Genomic DNA, 16,669 nt, shown 5'->3' with positions numbered 1-16,669 from the left:
CATTTCTCTGATAGTAACAGTATCATGTCTCTAACTTGCTAAAGATTTTGCTTTTGTCAAATTTACTCCAAGGATGACATTAGGAAGGGCATCCAGCTGTAGAAACACTGCCAGATCAGACTGGAGCCTGGTGCAGCCCCTGGCTTCCCAGACCCCGATCGAACCGTCCAACCCGTGCTAGCGCGGAAAACGGACGTTAAACGATGATGATGATGACGCACCCCAATTTTAGATTTGACATTCAGATCTGGAATTCTTTCAACACAGCCAGCTATAATAAGAGTTAGGTCATCCATAGGCAGCCAGTCTTAAATGCTTCTGTTATGACCTGTATAACAGGAGGGAATAGAGGTGGTGTGATGTATCACAGATCTACATTGGGGTCTCTTATCTATTGTAATCTTGTTCTCTCTCCATCGCTGTCTTTTACGTTACTTGCTCATGGATCACTCATCCTTTCTCCTACTCACTGAACCATGCAGCTGTAATAAAAGGAATGCTATTTCATGCCCCTGTATTCAATCTTACTATCATCAGCCCTCCATTACTTTACCTCACTTCCATCACAACACATGTACTTCCAACTACCACCCTTCTTCACTACTAGCCTAGGCAGCACTCTTTCCCCACCTCTCTCTCTCTCTCTCATGTAACTCTTCATTGACATTTACCACTCTCACTATCCATCACACTTTGCATACTGCTTTCCTATCCAACCCTGTTACCAACAACCATCATTCAGTTGTCAGTGTCTTTTTTTCAGTTACTACCTCCCTTGACATCTTGCTCCTATTGCTCTCTTTCCCCCACTTTCATGCTATCTCTCTTCTTTCACAAGTCACATTTTTAGCCATGTTTTCCTTAAGCCTTTCATTACCATGCTTCTGTTGAAACACACTTCCTTTTGTTTCAATCATCATCATCATTGTTTAACGTCCGTTTTCCATGCTGGCATGGGTTGGACAGTTCGACTGGGGTCTGGGAAACCAGGAGGCTGCACCAGGCTCTAGTCTGATCAGGCAGTGTTTCTACAGCTGGATGCCCTTCCTAATGCCAACCACTCTGAGAGTGTAGTGGGTGCTTTTTACAATCTATTTTGAAAATAATGAAGAATCTAGTAAAATATTTTGGTCATCTTTAAGCTGGCATTTGGAACATGAATTAACATGAAATTTTGAGGTAAAGTTTTAATTTAGATCACTGAAAAACAGGAAGTCTATATCATAGAACCAAGGGCATCTCATTCAAGTTAGTATCAAAAGGGTTAAAAAAAGATACGAAGTAAAATTAGCAAGATTTGCAGGTGACAAGGGACCCTTTGCAGTGCCAGTGTCGCATTAAAATACAAGTAGACTTTGTAAAGTAATTGGTAAACAAATGGAGACTGTTAGGTAGCTGAGAAGACTCTTTGGTTTTGATGTAAAGTGGTTGGTGTTAGGAATGGCATCTGGCTGTCATCATCATCATCGTTTAGCGTCCGTTTTCCATGCTAGCATGGGTTGGACGGTTCCACTTGGGTCTGTGAAGCCAGAAGGCTTCATCAGGCCCAGTCAAATCTGGCAGAGTTTCTACGGCTGGTTGCCCTTCCTAATGCTTTTTACGTGACACCTGCACTGGTGCCAGACGGAGCTGGCAAACGGCCACGAACGGACGGTGCTTTTTATGTGCCACCGGCACGAGGGCCAGGCGAGGCTGTAGAAACCAAATAAGGATTATGCAGATGAGTCTACCGGATGTAAGTTATTGTAACACTAGAATTGAAGATGCTATCTTCTCCATGACAACACTAAAGATTCCTCTCTACATTGTTTCTAGTCTTTCACTGGCAACAGAATGATTGTCTTGTTCTCTGGCAGTTTCCCTTCCTTCTTTTCTGCATTGTCTTCTTTCTTTCCCACACAACAAGGGATATTAAAACTCCAGTGCTTAGTTGGTACTTGGTTCATTGCCCCCCCCCCCGAAAATAAAAGGCAAAGTTAACCTCAGTAGAATTTGAATTCAAAACGTAAAGCTGGAATAAATATTGCTAAGCATTTCGCATGCCAATGATTCTTCCAGCTCACTGACTAATAGCTGTAAGAAGAATAATTGCAAGGAAACTTAATGTGACCATGATGGGTGAGAGAGAGATGCAAATTTAGGTATTAAATACCCACCTTCACCACATTCTGTCTCCTAGTTTTGCTGGAGAACAAGGAAGACGCCTCCATGCATTGCAGGAGATCACCATTTATATCATCTCATTTAGGCACAAAATATTTTGAAATTTGGCACAAAAATATATCTGTCAATTAGAACAGAACCTTCTAATTCATCTTACAGGTTCATTTATTTTGTTGTATTGAGAGGATCTGTAAAACATCTTGGATGGCCGTTCGCCAGCCTCGTCTGGCACCTGTGTCGGTGGCACATAAAAAGCACCCTCTACACTCACGGAGTGGTTGGCGTTAGGAAGAGCATCCAGCTGTAGAAACACTGCCAGATCTGACTGGCCTGGTGCAGCCTTCGAGCTTCCCAGACCCCAGTTGAACCGTCCAACCCATACTAGCATGGAAAGCGGACGTTAAACGATGATGATGATGTTCCTGCCATGTACTGCTAACAATATCTAGTGAGAGAGGTATAACTCCCTATCTATAAAACCTGTAGCACGTCTCAGAACATCACCCCCTATCATTAGTTTCTCCAACCCAGCAGTGTTTTGGGATTTGATGTGATCTCCTTTTTTTTATTTCAATGAGGTTGAATTCCTTCACATCCATCTTTTCCAATTCTTCCTTGGCTTTCCTTAGTCTTCCTCTTCCACAGGTTCCATCAACTTGGACAATAACTGACACCCTCACATATCCTACCCTTATCTTTCCCATTATCTGACCACAAAATAGGGACCAACTATAAACAAGAAAGACAAAAATAACATTCTATTAGTTACGATGACAAGGGCCTGCTTGTGAAATTAATTTAGAAGTGGCTGAGCACTCCACAGACACGAATACCCTTAACGTAGTTCTCAGGGAGATTCAGCTTGACACAGAATGTGACAAGGCTGGTCCTTTGAAATGCAGGTACAACTTATTTTTGCCAGGTGAGTGGACTGGAGTGGCAAGAAATAAAGTGTCTTGCTCAAGGACACAATGCACCACCAAGAATTGAACTCACCACCTTATGATTGTGAGCCGAATGCCCGAACCCCTTGAGCCATGTGCCTTCACACTGACCAGTTACTGAATCTTTGGAAAAATCACAAAATACTCCTCCGTAGATTATTATTCTTATCTAATCCCTACTGCAATGGTTTTGGCAGCTCAGAGCTGACACATCTTGTGCCATCCCCACTCAGGTACTTCCAACTTATTCACCTCCCCATCATCATCACCTATGTTGTATCCCTCCCCTTCCTAACCCCTATTCCCAGTCTTTTGTCCCTCGTGCAGTTCTTAACTTTGAGCATTGATGATATGAACATCGGAAGCCATGGGCACAGTCCTTTACTCCAGACTTAACAAAAACAATCCTTAATAATTCAGCCTACATTCACCAGATGGTTCCCACCTTTGTTGGGAACCAATCAATACACTTTGTTCCCCCTGCCCCTTTTTACCACTCCTCTAACAACTGCTTCCTCCACTTTGACCAAATCCCTACACCAAGCTAGCTTTCTCACCAATCACATGGGGCTCTCAGTCCCTAAACTTGGTTACTAAATATTCCCCTGCACATAGAGTGTGAGGATTGTACAACTCTAGTCATCATTGCTTGTTTGCAGAGCGTCGTGTGAAGTAACCCAATGTTGCTCTTAATCAGATTTAAGGGAGAGCCTCAAACACACCAATATTACCTTCGTTCCCAGTGATACCAGTGCCGGTGGCACGTAAAAGAACCATCCGAACATGGCCATTGCCAGCGCTGCCTCAACTGGCCTCCGTGCCAGTGGCACGTAAAAAACACCAACTGATCGTGGCCGTTGCCAGCCTCACATGGCACATAAAAAACACCCACTACACTCTCGGAGTGGTTGGCATTAGGAAGGGCATCCAGCTGTAGAAACACTGCCAGATCAGACTAGAGCCTGGTGCAGCCTCCATGGCTTACCAGACCCTGGTCGAACCGTCCAACCCATGCTAGCATGGTAAACGGACGTTAAACGATGATGATGATGATGATGATGATGATTCCCCGCTAAAGGAGACCTCCATTGCTAAACGAGGCAACACTATTCAACATGTCATCAATCAACAGAGTAATTAAGCAGATGAACAGATAAATAACTATCTTTTATCTTTCACTTATTTCAGTCATTAGACTCTGGCCATGCTGGGGCACCGCCTTAAAGAATTTTAGTGAAAAGAATTCAACCCAGTACTTCTTCTGTCTTTTATCAAACTGCTAAGTTGCAAGGACATAAACATACCGACACTGGTTATCAAGCAGTGGAAGAGAACAAACACAGACAAAGATATACACACACACACACACACACACACACACATACATATATATATATATATATATATATATTATATATATATACAATGGGCTTCTTTTAGTTTCCACCAACCATATCCACTCACAAGGCTTTGGTTGGCCTGAAGCTATAACAGAAGACATTTGTCCAAGTTGACAAAGAAAAATTTTCACAGAGGAGCCCAGAATCATTCTAAATCCAGATGATTCTGAAGAAAAAAAAAAGGGGGGTGAAAAAACCACCAATAAAACTACCCTCTTCTGTAAAATCCACCCCAATATAAACAGTAAAATACTTACCTTAATCCTTTCACATGTTTGCATATAGAGTCTATAATTTTGTCAATTTTGTCTTTGGGTAGATAGACCTGTGCCAGACTGAGTGAGAGCAGCTTGGGTACATTGCTCAAAAAGTCAAAGCACTCTGGTTTCAGCTCACACTGATAAAGATCAAGGAATGTGAGTCGATTCAATGGCATAAGCACTGAATTCAGCAGTAACGGACAACTTTTGAAGCTTACTTTTCTCAAAGAGAGGCATTGTAAATTAGGGCAGTTAAAAATAGTTAGTTTATCATTATGTACAAATTGTTCACCATTGCTCATCTGACATTTTAGTTCACTGAAATAGGACTTCTGCTGTAAATCCTTAAATCCAAGTTGCAGTGTTCGCAATGAATAACCTGAGGTATTAAGCATTTCAAATAGCAAACGAGACGGGTCAATGTTCGAACATGACAAAAGGCAGAGATCACTAAGAGTATGTTTCTGAATGTAGGCCAACCCATCATTAGTTACTGAAGTTTGAGAAAGATTAACCTTTGCAAGACGAGTCCGAGAAGGGTCTTCAAAAATGTACAGAATATCATCGGTTAATTCTTCAGGTCGTTCTCGCCATGCTTTTAAAAGTCCTTCACATATTTCCTGTGGCAAGAAAATGCCAGGGCGTAAAGTATAACGATTACCCTCTGTAATGGTGGCTAATGCCTCTGGATTTTTGACAAAAATATTCAAGCACATTTCCTGAAGAGTGTCAGGAATATTTTGTGGCCAGCCAAATGCCATATCTGCAAAGGCATCCAAAACTGAAAGAAAAAAAAAGAAAGCAATTAAAATAGTGAAGTCTTAAAAATAAATTTGTAATCAACAATATATAACAGAAAAACATTACAAAATGTTGTAAATTATTGCTTAACATACTTCATAATAATTCATATTTTGGTGTTATGAATAAATAAAACAAATGATAAGCAAAACTTTTAAGATTAAGATTTCAAATTATTTATTGATTCAAGCAAAAAAATAACTCAAGGCTTCAAAAAAATGTGGATTTTGTCTCCCTCTCAACTCCCTTCCAATACTTACTCCTATCATGCTCTCATGTTCTATTACAACTCCTTACCAACAACAATCATGCAGCTGTCCACTTTTATCGCTCTCTTTTCCTTAACTCTCCTCTCTACCACCCCTTCATTCTGGTTCTCTTTCATTACTCTCCTTTCCCATCCTCACTCCTTGCAATCTCTCTTCCTTATTCTCCTCTCTATCACCTACACACTCCTATCACATTGATTCCCTTCCATTACTTTTTTTCTCTTTCTTCTTGCTGTTTCTTTGCCAGGAACAATATGACTCTTGAATGGAGAGAAAAGAACAGAAAGAATTTGTTTGTCCTGCTAGGGACAAAACAATCTCACTCATGCTGGTGCCACAATAAAATACAACAAGTACACTCTGTAAAGTGGTTGGTATTAGGAAGGGCTCAAGGGAATATACAAATGAGACGTGGTCTCCAACACTTCTAGGATTCAACTTCTGAGTCAAACCGTGACGACCCACCCAACTCATACCAAAATGGGAAAAGGAGACGACAACGAGGAGGAATTAAATTGTTTGACAACTTCAAATATAGATTCCCAATTTTTCTATCATTTTAGTTGAGGAGGAGTGTAACATAGGTACTCCGAAATGACCCTTCATTGAAGGAGACAAAAGAGAATGGGAATGAGGGAAGGATAATCTGTAGCCTTGAAAAGCTGGGTGTTTATGAAATACAAAGTGAAAGAAGGGTTTGATAAAGTGCCAGCTGTTGGAATTTGGAAGCACTCCGTCGGTTACGACGACGAGGGTTCCGGTTGATCCGATCAACGGAACAGCCTACTCGTGAAATTAACGTGTAAGTGGCTGAGCACTCCACAGACACGTGTACTCTTAACGTAGTTCTCTGGGATATTCAGCGTGACACAGGGAGTGACAAGGCCGGCCCTTTGAAATACAGGTACAACAGAAACAGGAAGTAAGAGTGAGAGAAAGTTGTGGTGAAAGAGTACAGCAGGGATCACCACCATCCCCTGCCGGAGCCTCGTGGAGCTTTAGGTGTTTTCGCTCAATAAACACTCACAACGCCCGGTCTGGGAATCGAAACCGCGATCCTACGACCGCGAGTCCGCTGCCCTAACCAATGGGCCATTGCGCCTCCACTAGCTGTTGGAATAGAAAAGTGGATCCATCAAGAAGGAACAATGCAATTAGTGGACTGTGGCATTTTAAAGGAGAGCATCTTGGAAATGAGAGAGAGAGAGAGAGAGGTGCTGCTGCAAAGGAGATACATGGTTACCTGACATGAGGGAAGAACAGGAGGAGAGAGAGAGTGGGAGACAGCCAGATGGAGATGGTGTCAAAGTGCCAGGCATACTCACAAAGGGCAGGGATCAGAATATAAGTGGGATGGTTGAGTAAGGCAGAGAGACATACCACATGGTGGCAAAGGTATGCTTTGGCACTGCTTTTGCTTCAAGGAATTTGAGAAAATTGTCATTATTAACCTAGTGTTTGAATCATAGATGAACATGAAATTCTGATGGTAGGCTTTTGAGAACTAGGTGCGGTCTCAGGCACCTATTTTTCAAAAGAGTTAATTAATGTCTGGATTATATTATCAATGTTTGGATATGTTACAAAAATAGAGTTTCATTGGTAAATTTACTAAACAGATCACCTTCCTAAACTATCAAATTATCTCTGCTCCACTACAATGTCTCTCCTTCTCCCCCATTCACAATGCCTGCCCCCCTCCCGGACCACCCCGCTCCAACAACCAACCCAACCACACAGCACCTCTCTTTCCCCCAACCTCTTTCATCCTTCTTATTGCTATTCTGCTGCCCTTCACTCCCACTTCCTGCACTGTCAGTCATGTTTCATTGGTCACCCTACCCCCCTATCCAAATAATACAGTTCTCACCTGCTCTCTCTTACCAATCATGCCTCAACACTTGTCCTTTATTATATTCCCCAACACCCACCCATTCCCCATCTCTAACCCTCTCTCACTTTCCCATACACTCTTACAACCTCTACCCACCCACACTCCCTGTTCTGTCCCCACTCGCTCCAATCAACCTAGTACCTTAAAGGTCCACACTGACACCTCATCACCCCTTTCTTTTTTGTCTCTTTTCACCTTCATTGCACCCATCCCCACCCTCTCTTCTATAATCCCAGTAACCATTGCTTCACAACCAATGTGTCTATCAGTCAGTCGACTGGCATTTGCAGAGGGGGGCATGGTTTTACTTGCCATCTCCAATGTACACTGAATGGGTTCCCTGCAAAGGAAACTAAGACCTTGGTCCTCTCAATCAAGTCTTCCTAGTTTACTCTGAATGTTGATGGAACATCACTAAGACAAGAGGGAGAAGTTTAACACGTTGGCTCCCACACGGTCCTACTGGTGGCTTGTGGTGGTATGGTAGTGAGTCCCGTCCGACCCACCAGCAGGTCGCTTTTTTTTTTTTATTTCCTTCCTATGAGTTTTCTGAGAGCTGGAATGCTCCAATTACTTTGATTTGTGCTTTTGCTACACTAAGAGAACAATTCTTTATAGATTTTCAATATTAATTTTTTTTACGTTTTTCTTCTCATTTCACCATGGAATGAGGTAAAATAAAAGATTGAGAATTGAGAAAATTTTATTTGCCATTGAAGCAAAAAGAGTTCTTTTGGGAAAAAATTGGTAGATTTTCCAACAGAAACAGAAGGGAATGAAAAATATTTAACTTGCCATGGAAAGCAAAATAGTTCTTTTAGAAAAGATTTCAAGATCTTCCATTAGAAAATATCCCAAATTTTTAATTGACCACAGGTAGGTTGTGTGGTACCTAGGATGTGATATGAACTAGGTACCTCATAACCCTCCGATGGGATGTGGGTATCCAACACTACCTATGCGATTCTTGCCTTACATATGGTATAATGTAAAAATACTATGCTGCTCATGCCAAAATTAATTAAGATATTGTATTAGGACCTTGGGATAAAATGTAAAATGAAGTTCAGGAGCCAATGTGTTAAGTATTTCAGAGCCATATTCACAAGTGATGGAAGGCAGGCGACTGAAATAGATGCAAGAATTGCAAATGCTGGTACCATAATGCACCGGTTCCATTATTCAATCTTCAGAAAAGGAGAGGTTGGTAAGAAAGCCAAACTCCTTATCTTCTATTTGGCTTTCATGCTTATCCTCACTTCCGGTCCTGAATGTTGTGGGTGGTGAGTGAAAGAGAGGGTGATCGCAAATGCAAATGGCCAAAATGGGGTTCCTCTAAAGAATCTTTGGAGTAAGGTCACTCAACAAGATGTGTAGCCCAGAGATGAGGGAATCTCTCCAGGTCAAACCACTTCTCATTGAGAGGTCACAGCTCCAGCACTACGGACATGGGACTGGAATGTCACAGAAAAGAATCACCAGGTGAATTCTTCAAGCTGAGCCAACGAGACGGAGATCCAGGTGGGAGAGACGAAGAACAAGATGACTAGGATAATAATTCCTAGTCTCAGCTGGACACATTTAGGAACCCATCCAGAAAACTTTTAATGACAATTGCTTCTGATATGACCCTCTGAAAGAAATGGTTGAGGGTGCAAACCCAACATCCCTTCCATGAATAGTGGGTGGAGAAGATGGCTGGGTAGATATGGAGGTAGGTGTACAAGTGAAAGAAAATGGAACTCAACATGTGTGTGTGAGAGAGAGAGAGAGAGAAAGAGTACTGTCTGTGCAATAACACTGGGCAGTGGTCAGTAGTGGCATCTGGTTATGTTCTGCATAACCAACATGTGGAACGGTTGTGTGGTTCGCCATGTGAAGATCAGTGGAATGTCTTCCTTTATAAGCATGAAAGAATGGCACCAGGGCAGAGTGATCTCAGCCAATCCGTGCCGGCTTGAAGGAGGCTGAGCCAGAAACAAGAACACTTTGCAATCTTCATGAAAAGGAAAACAAAGGAACAAATATGTAAAATCAAAAATATTTTCAAAATTTCAAAAGTAAAATGGAAATCCTGTTTCTTCTTAGAATATCAATAAATATAGTGGGGGAAGGCATGGCTGGCTGGTAGACAGTTTGCTTCCCATTCATAGTGTTCCAGTTTCAATCCCACTGCATGACGCCTTGGGCAAGTGTCTTCTACTCTTGCCTCGGGCCATACAGCTTTGTGAGTGGATTTGGTAGATGGGAACTGAAAGAAGCATGTAATGTGTGTGTGTGTGTGTGTGTGTACATGTGTGCTTGCACGTGTGTGTGTGTGTGTGTGTACATGTGTGCTTGCACACGTGTGTGTGTGTGTGTGTGTGTACATGTGTGCTTGCACGTGTGTGTGTGTGTGTGTGTGTGTACATGTGTGCTTGCACGTGTGTGTGTGTGTGTGCATGTGTGTGCTTGCACGTGTGTGTGTGTGTGTGCATGTGTGTGCTTGCACGTGTGTGTGTGTGTGTGCATGTGTGTGTCCACATGAGAACCAGTGTTGATGCGTTTACATCTCCACAACTTAGCAGCTCAACAAAAGAGACCAGGTTAAAAGGAAAAATAAGCCCTGGGGAACAGTTCATTCGACTAAGATTTTTCAAACCAATACCCCAGCATGGCCACAGTCTATTGACTGCATCAAGAAGAAAACGAAATGTATGTATGATGTTGTATATACTATATACATCAATGCATTAATGAAAGTGCTTAGTTATTAATGAAAGTCTTACTTAGCTAGTTCAGTACATATTGAGGAAAAGTAGTCACTCACAGATGGAACGGTTTAGGATTTAGGATTTTCTGCTGCAAAAGTGTTCTTGCCTCATTGAGATATGAATTCCAATGACATATATGTATATATATATGTCTATATATATATATGTCTATAGATATATAAGTTTAGTTTATGAAATAGATAGCAGTACAAACATTTCAGATGATCTGCCAAACAGCAACCTGTGATTTTCAACTGTGCAAGAAAATATGGAAACAGAGGAGAAAAGGACTTCTGACCACCACACGTGATTCAACATTATTTGGACACACAGACACACAAAGTAATGCGAGCATCAACACATGTAGAAACATATGACTGATTAGAAGTGGGGATTAAGAGAAAGAGATTAGCAAATCAGTTAAATATAAAGTACTTAAGACAGTTGCTTACAAGTATATTTAGATTAACAATCAGGATTAGAGCTGAGAATAACGAGTATGTGTGCGTGTGTGTCAGTGTGTGTGCACGTGTGAGGGCCTAGAGTTTATCAAAGTTTTGAGAGTGTAATGAAGCAAACCATCAACCATCCACTCGCGAAACGAGGGGGGACTGGCAGGGGCAGTCTGCCCCAGGTGGCACTTTTAGGTCTGCTGTAGGCAATATGTGTTTTCTGTGGGACCCGGGGGGCAGCATGCAGAAGGGCCACCCCAGGTGGCACACTAACTCTAGCTACGCTACTGCAGCCGTCAAGTCACTTCCAGAAACTAATTAATAAATAAACTCGTTTACTCATGTATTAAGCTGCATTTCTTTCATTTGTTCTACCAAAACCTAAATAATATCTTTTACTTGTTTCAGTCATTAGACTGTGGCCATGCTGGGGCACTGCCTTGAACAATTTTTGTTAAATGAATTGACCCCCAATTCTTGTGTTTTTGAGTACTTATTTTATCAATCCCTTTCGCTGAACAGCTAAGCTACAGGGATGTAACCACACCGACACTGGCTGTCAAGCAGGCAATGAGCTTCTTTCAGTTTCTGTTTACCAAATCCACTCAGAAGGCTCTGGTTGACCTGGTGCCACACAGTGGGAATGAACCCAGAACCACATGATTGGGAAGCAAACTTTTTACCACACAGCCACAGCTGCACCTATTTTACATCCACTTTGCCATGCTGGCATGGGTTAGACACATTGTTATTGTTCAGAGTCACTGCCCTCCCAGACACCAGGTCACTTCTGGCATCTTCCATCACTGATGTGTTTTCTATACAGCCTTATGCCCTTCCTATTGCCAACCCCTGTGTTATTGTGGCACCATCACTAGAGAGGCTGCACTGAGGACTCCTGCCTACCCTATTGTTAGGTTGGTGTTGTGTACCTTGACAGGTAGAAGAGAGAATGAGAGAGAGAGAATCAGGGAAAAAGTGACTTTGACACGTGGGAGAGTAATAGAAAAAGGATTGCTAGAGAGAGGGGGAGGTAGTAAAACAAGTAATGCATGAGAGAGAGAGAGAGAGAGAGAGAGAGATAGAATTAGTAACAAGATGAAGTGATGACAGCATGACAGTTAATGATGTCACTTCCGCTTCACCACTGAAGATTAGCCAGAGCCAGAATCAGTGTCAACTAATATAGTTGGAAGCTTTGTCCCCAGCATCTTCTATGGCAATTTCCCTGGCCTCCAATCCTGCCCCCATATGGATTGGTTTCCTAACTCCAAGGCTTTCCTTGTACTCTCTACTTTTTTCATCCGGTGAATTAAGATGATGAGGAATCTGCTCTTCTTCTTCTGCCAGAATATTCCTCAACCCTGTGCCCATCCTAAACCAGTTGCTGCCTCTACACAGCACCTGTCACTTGTTATTGCCCACTCCAAACTACAACCTGAACATCTTTTTTCTGTTAACACTATTGGTCGGATCGTTGAACAAACAATGGGACACGCAGAATTTCCTAATATCCTGTGGCATCAAGCTTTTGTCACTTTCAATTCTTTGACCAGTAAATCTAAAAGCACTCTCTGCATAACTCACACAAGCCATACCGATAACTCCACTCATAGAACTTCCCTGCCAAAACCAGCTGTTTATGGCAGTTATCAACTAAAACAACTTGGTTTCCATCTCAGCAAACCACCTTAGTATCATTTAAACAAGAACCAGATGATGATGATAGTAAATGTAGAGAGTGTGTGTGTGTGTGTGTGTAGATATATATATATTTCTTTACTACCCACAAGGGGCTAAAAACAGAGGGGACAAACAAGGACAGACAAAGGGAGTAAGTCGATTATATCGACCCCAGTGCGTAACTGGTACTTAATTTATCGACCCCGAAAGGATGAAAGGCAAAGTCGACCTCGGCGGAATTTGAACTCGGAACGTAACGACAGACGAAATACGGCTACGAATTTCGCCCGGCGTGCTAACGTTTCTACCAGCTCGCCGCCTTCGTAGATATTGAATGATTTATCACCGTGACTGATCAGGCTATCAGATGTTGCTGCACATCGCTGGTCACAATGTGCTTCGCATTGTTTTAGTCTTCAAATGACGCAACCCTGCTGGCTAAGCGAGCAGGCCATACATTTATGTATCATCATCATTGTTTAACATCCACTTTCCATGCTGGACGTTAAATGATGATATATATAGTACAGGTATAGAACATATATAGTAAATGTACAGGGTATATATAGAAAATGAACAGCATATATAACAAATGTATAGAGTCTGCATACACCCATGTATAGAGTATAAATAGTAAACGCATTGAGCAATGGTTATTGAAAGTATATATATGTAGAAGATGTGTGTAGAAAGGGTTGAATGCATGTAGTTAAATGTATATAGTGACAGAGTGAACGTATTCAGTAATGAGTGTTTGTAGTGAAAGTGGAGTCACTAAAGTACCAAAATAACATTTGGAGGAAATTCTCAGAGTTGTTATGTCTGTTAATAAAATGAATTTATTTTGCCCCCGTTGCAAAGAGGCAGCTGTATGAAGCAGGTGTAAAAAAACACGATGGGCTGCATCGTAGTGACAGAGAGAGCATTGTAGAGAGATGCGCAGAGGTAGGCTGTGTTGGGTGTGATCCATGCAACCTGCATGAATCGGTATGTAAGAACTCAGTGAGATATGGAGAGAAGTAGAAGTAGATGTTAGGTGTGAGGAAGAGACGAGCTGCGTGTGTGGTGTGTGTGTGTGTAGATATATATATATTTCTTACTACCCACAAGGGGCTAAAAACAGAGGGGACAAACAAGGACAGACAAAGGGAGTAAGTCGATTATATCGACCCCAGTGCGTAACTGGTACTTAATTTATCGACCCCGAAAGGATGAAAGGCAAAGTCGACCTCGGCGGAATTTGAACTCGGAACGTAACGACAGACGAAATACGGCTACGAATTTCGCCCGGCGTGCTAACGTTTCTACCAGCTCGCCGCCTTCGTAGATATTGAATGATTTATCACCGTGACTGATCAGGCTATCAGATGTTGCTGCACATCGCTGGTCACAATGTGCTTCGCATTGTTTTAGTCTTCAAATGACGCAACCCTGCTGGCTAAGCGAGCAGGCCATACATTTATGTATCATCATCATGTTTAACATCCACTTTCCATGCTGGACGTAAATGATGATAATATAGTACAGGTATAGAACATATATAGTAAATGTACAGGGTATATATAGAAAATGAACAGCATATATAACAAATGTATAGAGTCTGCATACACCATGTATAGAGTATAAATAGTAAACGCATTGAGCAATGGTTATGGAAAGTATATATATGTAGAAGATGTGTGTAGAAAGGGTTGAATGCATGTAGTTAAATGTATATAGTGACAGAGTGAACGTATTCAGTAATGAGTGTTTGTAGTGAAAGTGGAGTCACTAAAGTACCAAAATAACATTTGGAGGAAATTCTCAGAGTTGTTATGTCTGTTAATAAAATGAATTTATTTTTTGCCCCCGTTGCAAAGAGGCAGCTGTATGAAGCAGGTGTAAAAAAACACGATGGGCTGCATCGTAGTGACAGAGAGAGCATTGTAGAGAGATGCGCAGAGGTAGGCTGTGTTGGGTGTGATCCATGCAACCTGCATGAATCGGTATGTAAGAACTCAGTGAGATATGGAGAGAAGTAGAAGTAGATGTTAGGTGTGAGGAAGAGACGAGCTGCGTGTGTGTGTGTGTGTGTGACAGATATGTCAGCCAAATATGGTTTATGATGGTTTTGTTGCTGCTGAGAAAATCTTAATCATTGTGAGACGGTTTTAATTATTTTTAGGAGACATTGTAGATGCCACAAACAGAGTCGGCGTTTGTGTTCTAGTTGCTTAACTGGATTACTTTTCAAGTTAAGCTGCAGGTCTTGGAACAAATTACTGACATAATCGTACCATTCTTCTTCTTTTATTTTTTTTGGGGGGGGGAAACCTTTGAATTACATTTTATAACAACATATTTTTACAGGAAGAGAAGAAAGAGGAAAAACATTAAAAGCATAAAAGATTAAATTATTGAGGGAAAAAAAAAATCCAGTCCCACCTCACCAAGGAAACAAAAGAAAAAAAGAGGGGTGGGGAATTAAGCAGCAGCAGCAGCAGCAGAAGATGGGGGGAGTAGTTGGTTGTACAGCCCAGCACAAATAAAGGGTTTAATCATGCATTACAAACATGATTGCACAGGCTGAGGATAATCTTCATTTTGATAGTGCTCCCTCCATATACAGAAAATACATTTAAAAAAAAAAAAAATTGGGATTAACCCTTTCGTTACTGTATTTTTTATTTTAGATGCTCTGTGTTTCTTTCAATTACTTTAGATATAACAAAGAATTTAGTAAAATAACTTAGTCATCATTAAGCTAGTGTTAGGAACATAAATTGTGACTAAGGTTTGGTGGAAGATTTTCATTCAAAACTTATGAAAACAACACATTTGTACTCAGAGCTGGTTTCAGTTGGGTTGGTAATGAAAGGGTTAACTGACAGAAATTTTCTAACTGAACATAAAGAAAACAGAAATGAAGAACTCTTCTAGCCATAACGGATTATTTATTCAGCCCATTGGTTATTCACCAAGCATATTCCCTATTTCTTAAATTGTATCTATAGATATGGCTGGCTGCAAGTATATATCATTGACGAGGCTCAAAAAGGCTGAAATGCATCAGGGATTCTTGCAAACTCCTGCCAGGACAATTTTTCAACTCTTTCTGATAAACTCTCTTTAAACACAGTACAGCCATAAGTGAATTTATCTCAGACCAAACTGAATACATACTTTGACTAAGACTATTTTAGCTTTTGGGTTTGGCAATTTTGAAAGCATGAAGTTTCTGGAAGCCTTAAAGAGATTCTAGAATGCGTAATGAATATATATATATTGTCAAAACTATTGAAACGGTTGCAAGACGCAACGAAAATTTTAGACAAGTAAAAAAGAAGTGGAAATTTTACCAGCGACTGTGTTAAATTATAAGGCACTAAAAGAGAATGACTCTCTCCAGACACAACAGAATATATATATATATATATATACATATATATATACGAGCAAAACGCCCCCCCCCCCCTGCCCCGTCCAATGGGTGGTGCTGAGTTGACAAATATTTAAACCAAATTTTCTCAAAACAACTTGTCCGACCGTCCCATAGGCCTCCTCTTTGAGAAACATTGATTTAACCTAAATTTGAGACACCAGCAAAAGAAGAAATAAAGATAGGCTTTTTTCTATTCCAAAGAAAAACGATTTTATTCACACAGATATGCAACCGAAGAGTTTAAAGTACCAGTAATGATAAGGCTGTTGACTGGGAGAACACAAACATGGTTTAAACAGTAAGCTTGGCAGGAAAGAAACGTGCCTTTAAGCAGTACAAAAACAACAAAAATGGAAGGTGCAGTTATGTACAGTTTGACGGAAGAAAAGCAAGACAAAAATGATGCCTGCAAATGGGTTAGCTAGAGGTAAATCTAAATGGAAAAGCAGGATGAATTTATGAGAATGTACCCGGGACAAAAATAAGTTTATCCGATAAAACATGTATGAAATCAACTTGGGGCAATTTTTGATGAAAAGCAACAACCCAGGGAACTAAGTAACTAATTTTAAGCTAACTTACTTTACGGGATGTTCAAGGGCATGAAAAAGCTAGTGGAGCGCAGCCTT

At 41.1% G+C, this 16,669-nt stretch overlaps 1 protein-coding gene across 2 annotated transcripts in view; it reads right to left on the bottom strand.

Annotated features, from left to right (window-relative positions):
- Positions 1-16,669, bottom strand: part of LOC115212753 (protein zer-1 homolog) — a 143,052-nt gene that overhangs the window by 61,685 nt on the left and 64,698 nt on the right. The window contains exons 1-2 of one of the 2 annotated variants that reach the window (XM_036509191.1): positions 10,500-10,708; positions 4,765-5,548 (exon numbers count right to left, since the gene is read on the bottom strand). In XM_036509191.1, coding sequence (XP_036365084.1) covers positions 4,765-5,528 — 764 coding nt within the window. In that variant the 5' untranslated portion in view covers positions 5,529-5,548; positions 10,500-10,708. Of the gene's footprint in view, positions 1-4,764; positions 5,549-10,499; positions 10,709-16,669 lie in introns of those variants that run through there. The other variant, XM_029781418.2, reaches the window with a different exon arrangement.

Source organism: Octopus sinensis, linkage group LG1 (assembly GCF_006345805.1).
Source record: "Octopus sinensis linkage group LG1, ASM634580v1, whole genome shotgun sequence".
Taxonomy (NCBI): domain Eukaryota; kingdom Metazoa; phylum Mollusca; class Cephalopoda; order Octopoda; family Octopodidae; genus Octopus; species Octopus sinensis.
Note: the sequence above shows the minus strand (reverse complement) of the source record. Positions and strands in the feature narration are given on the sequence as shown.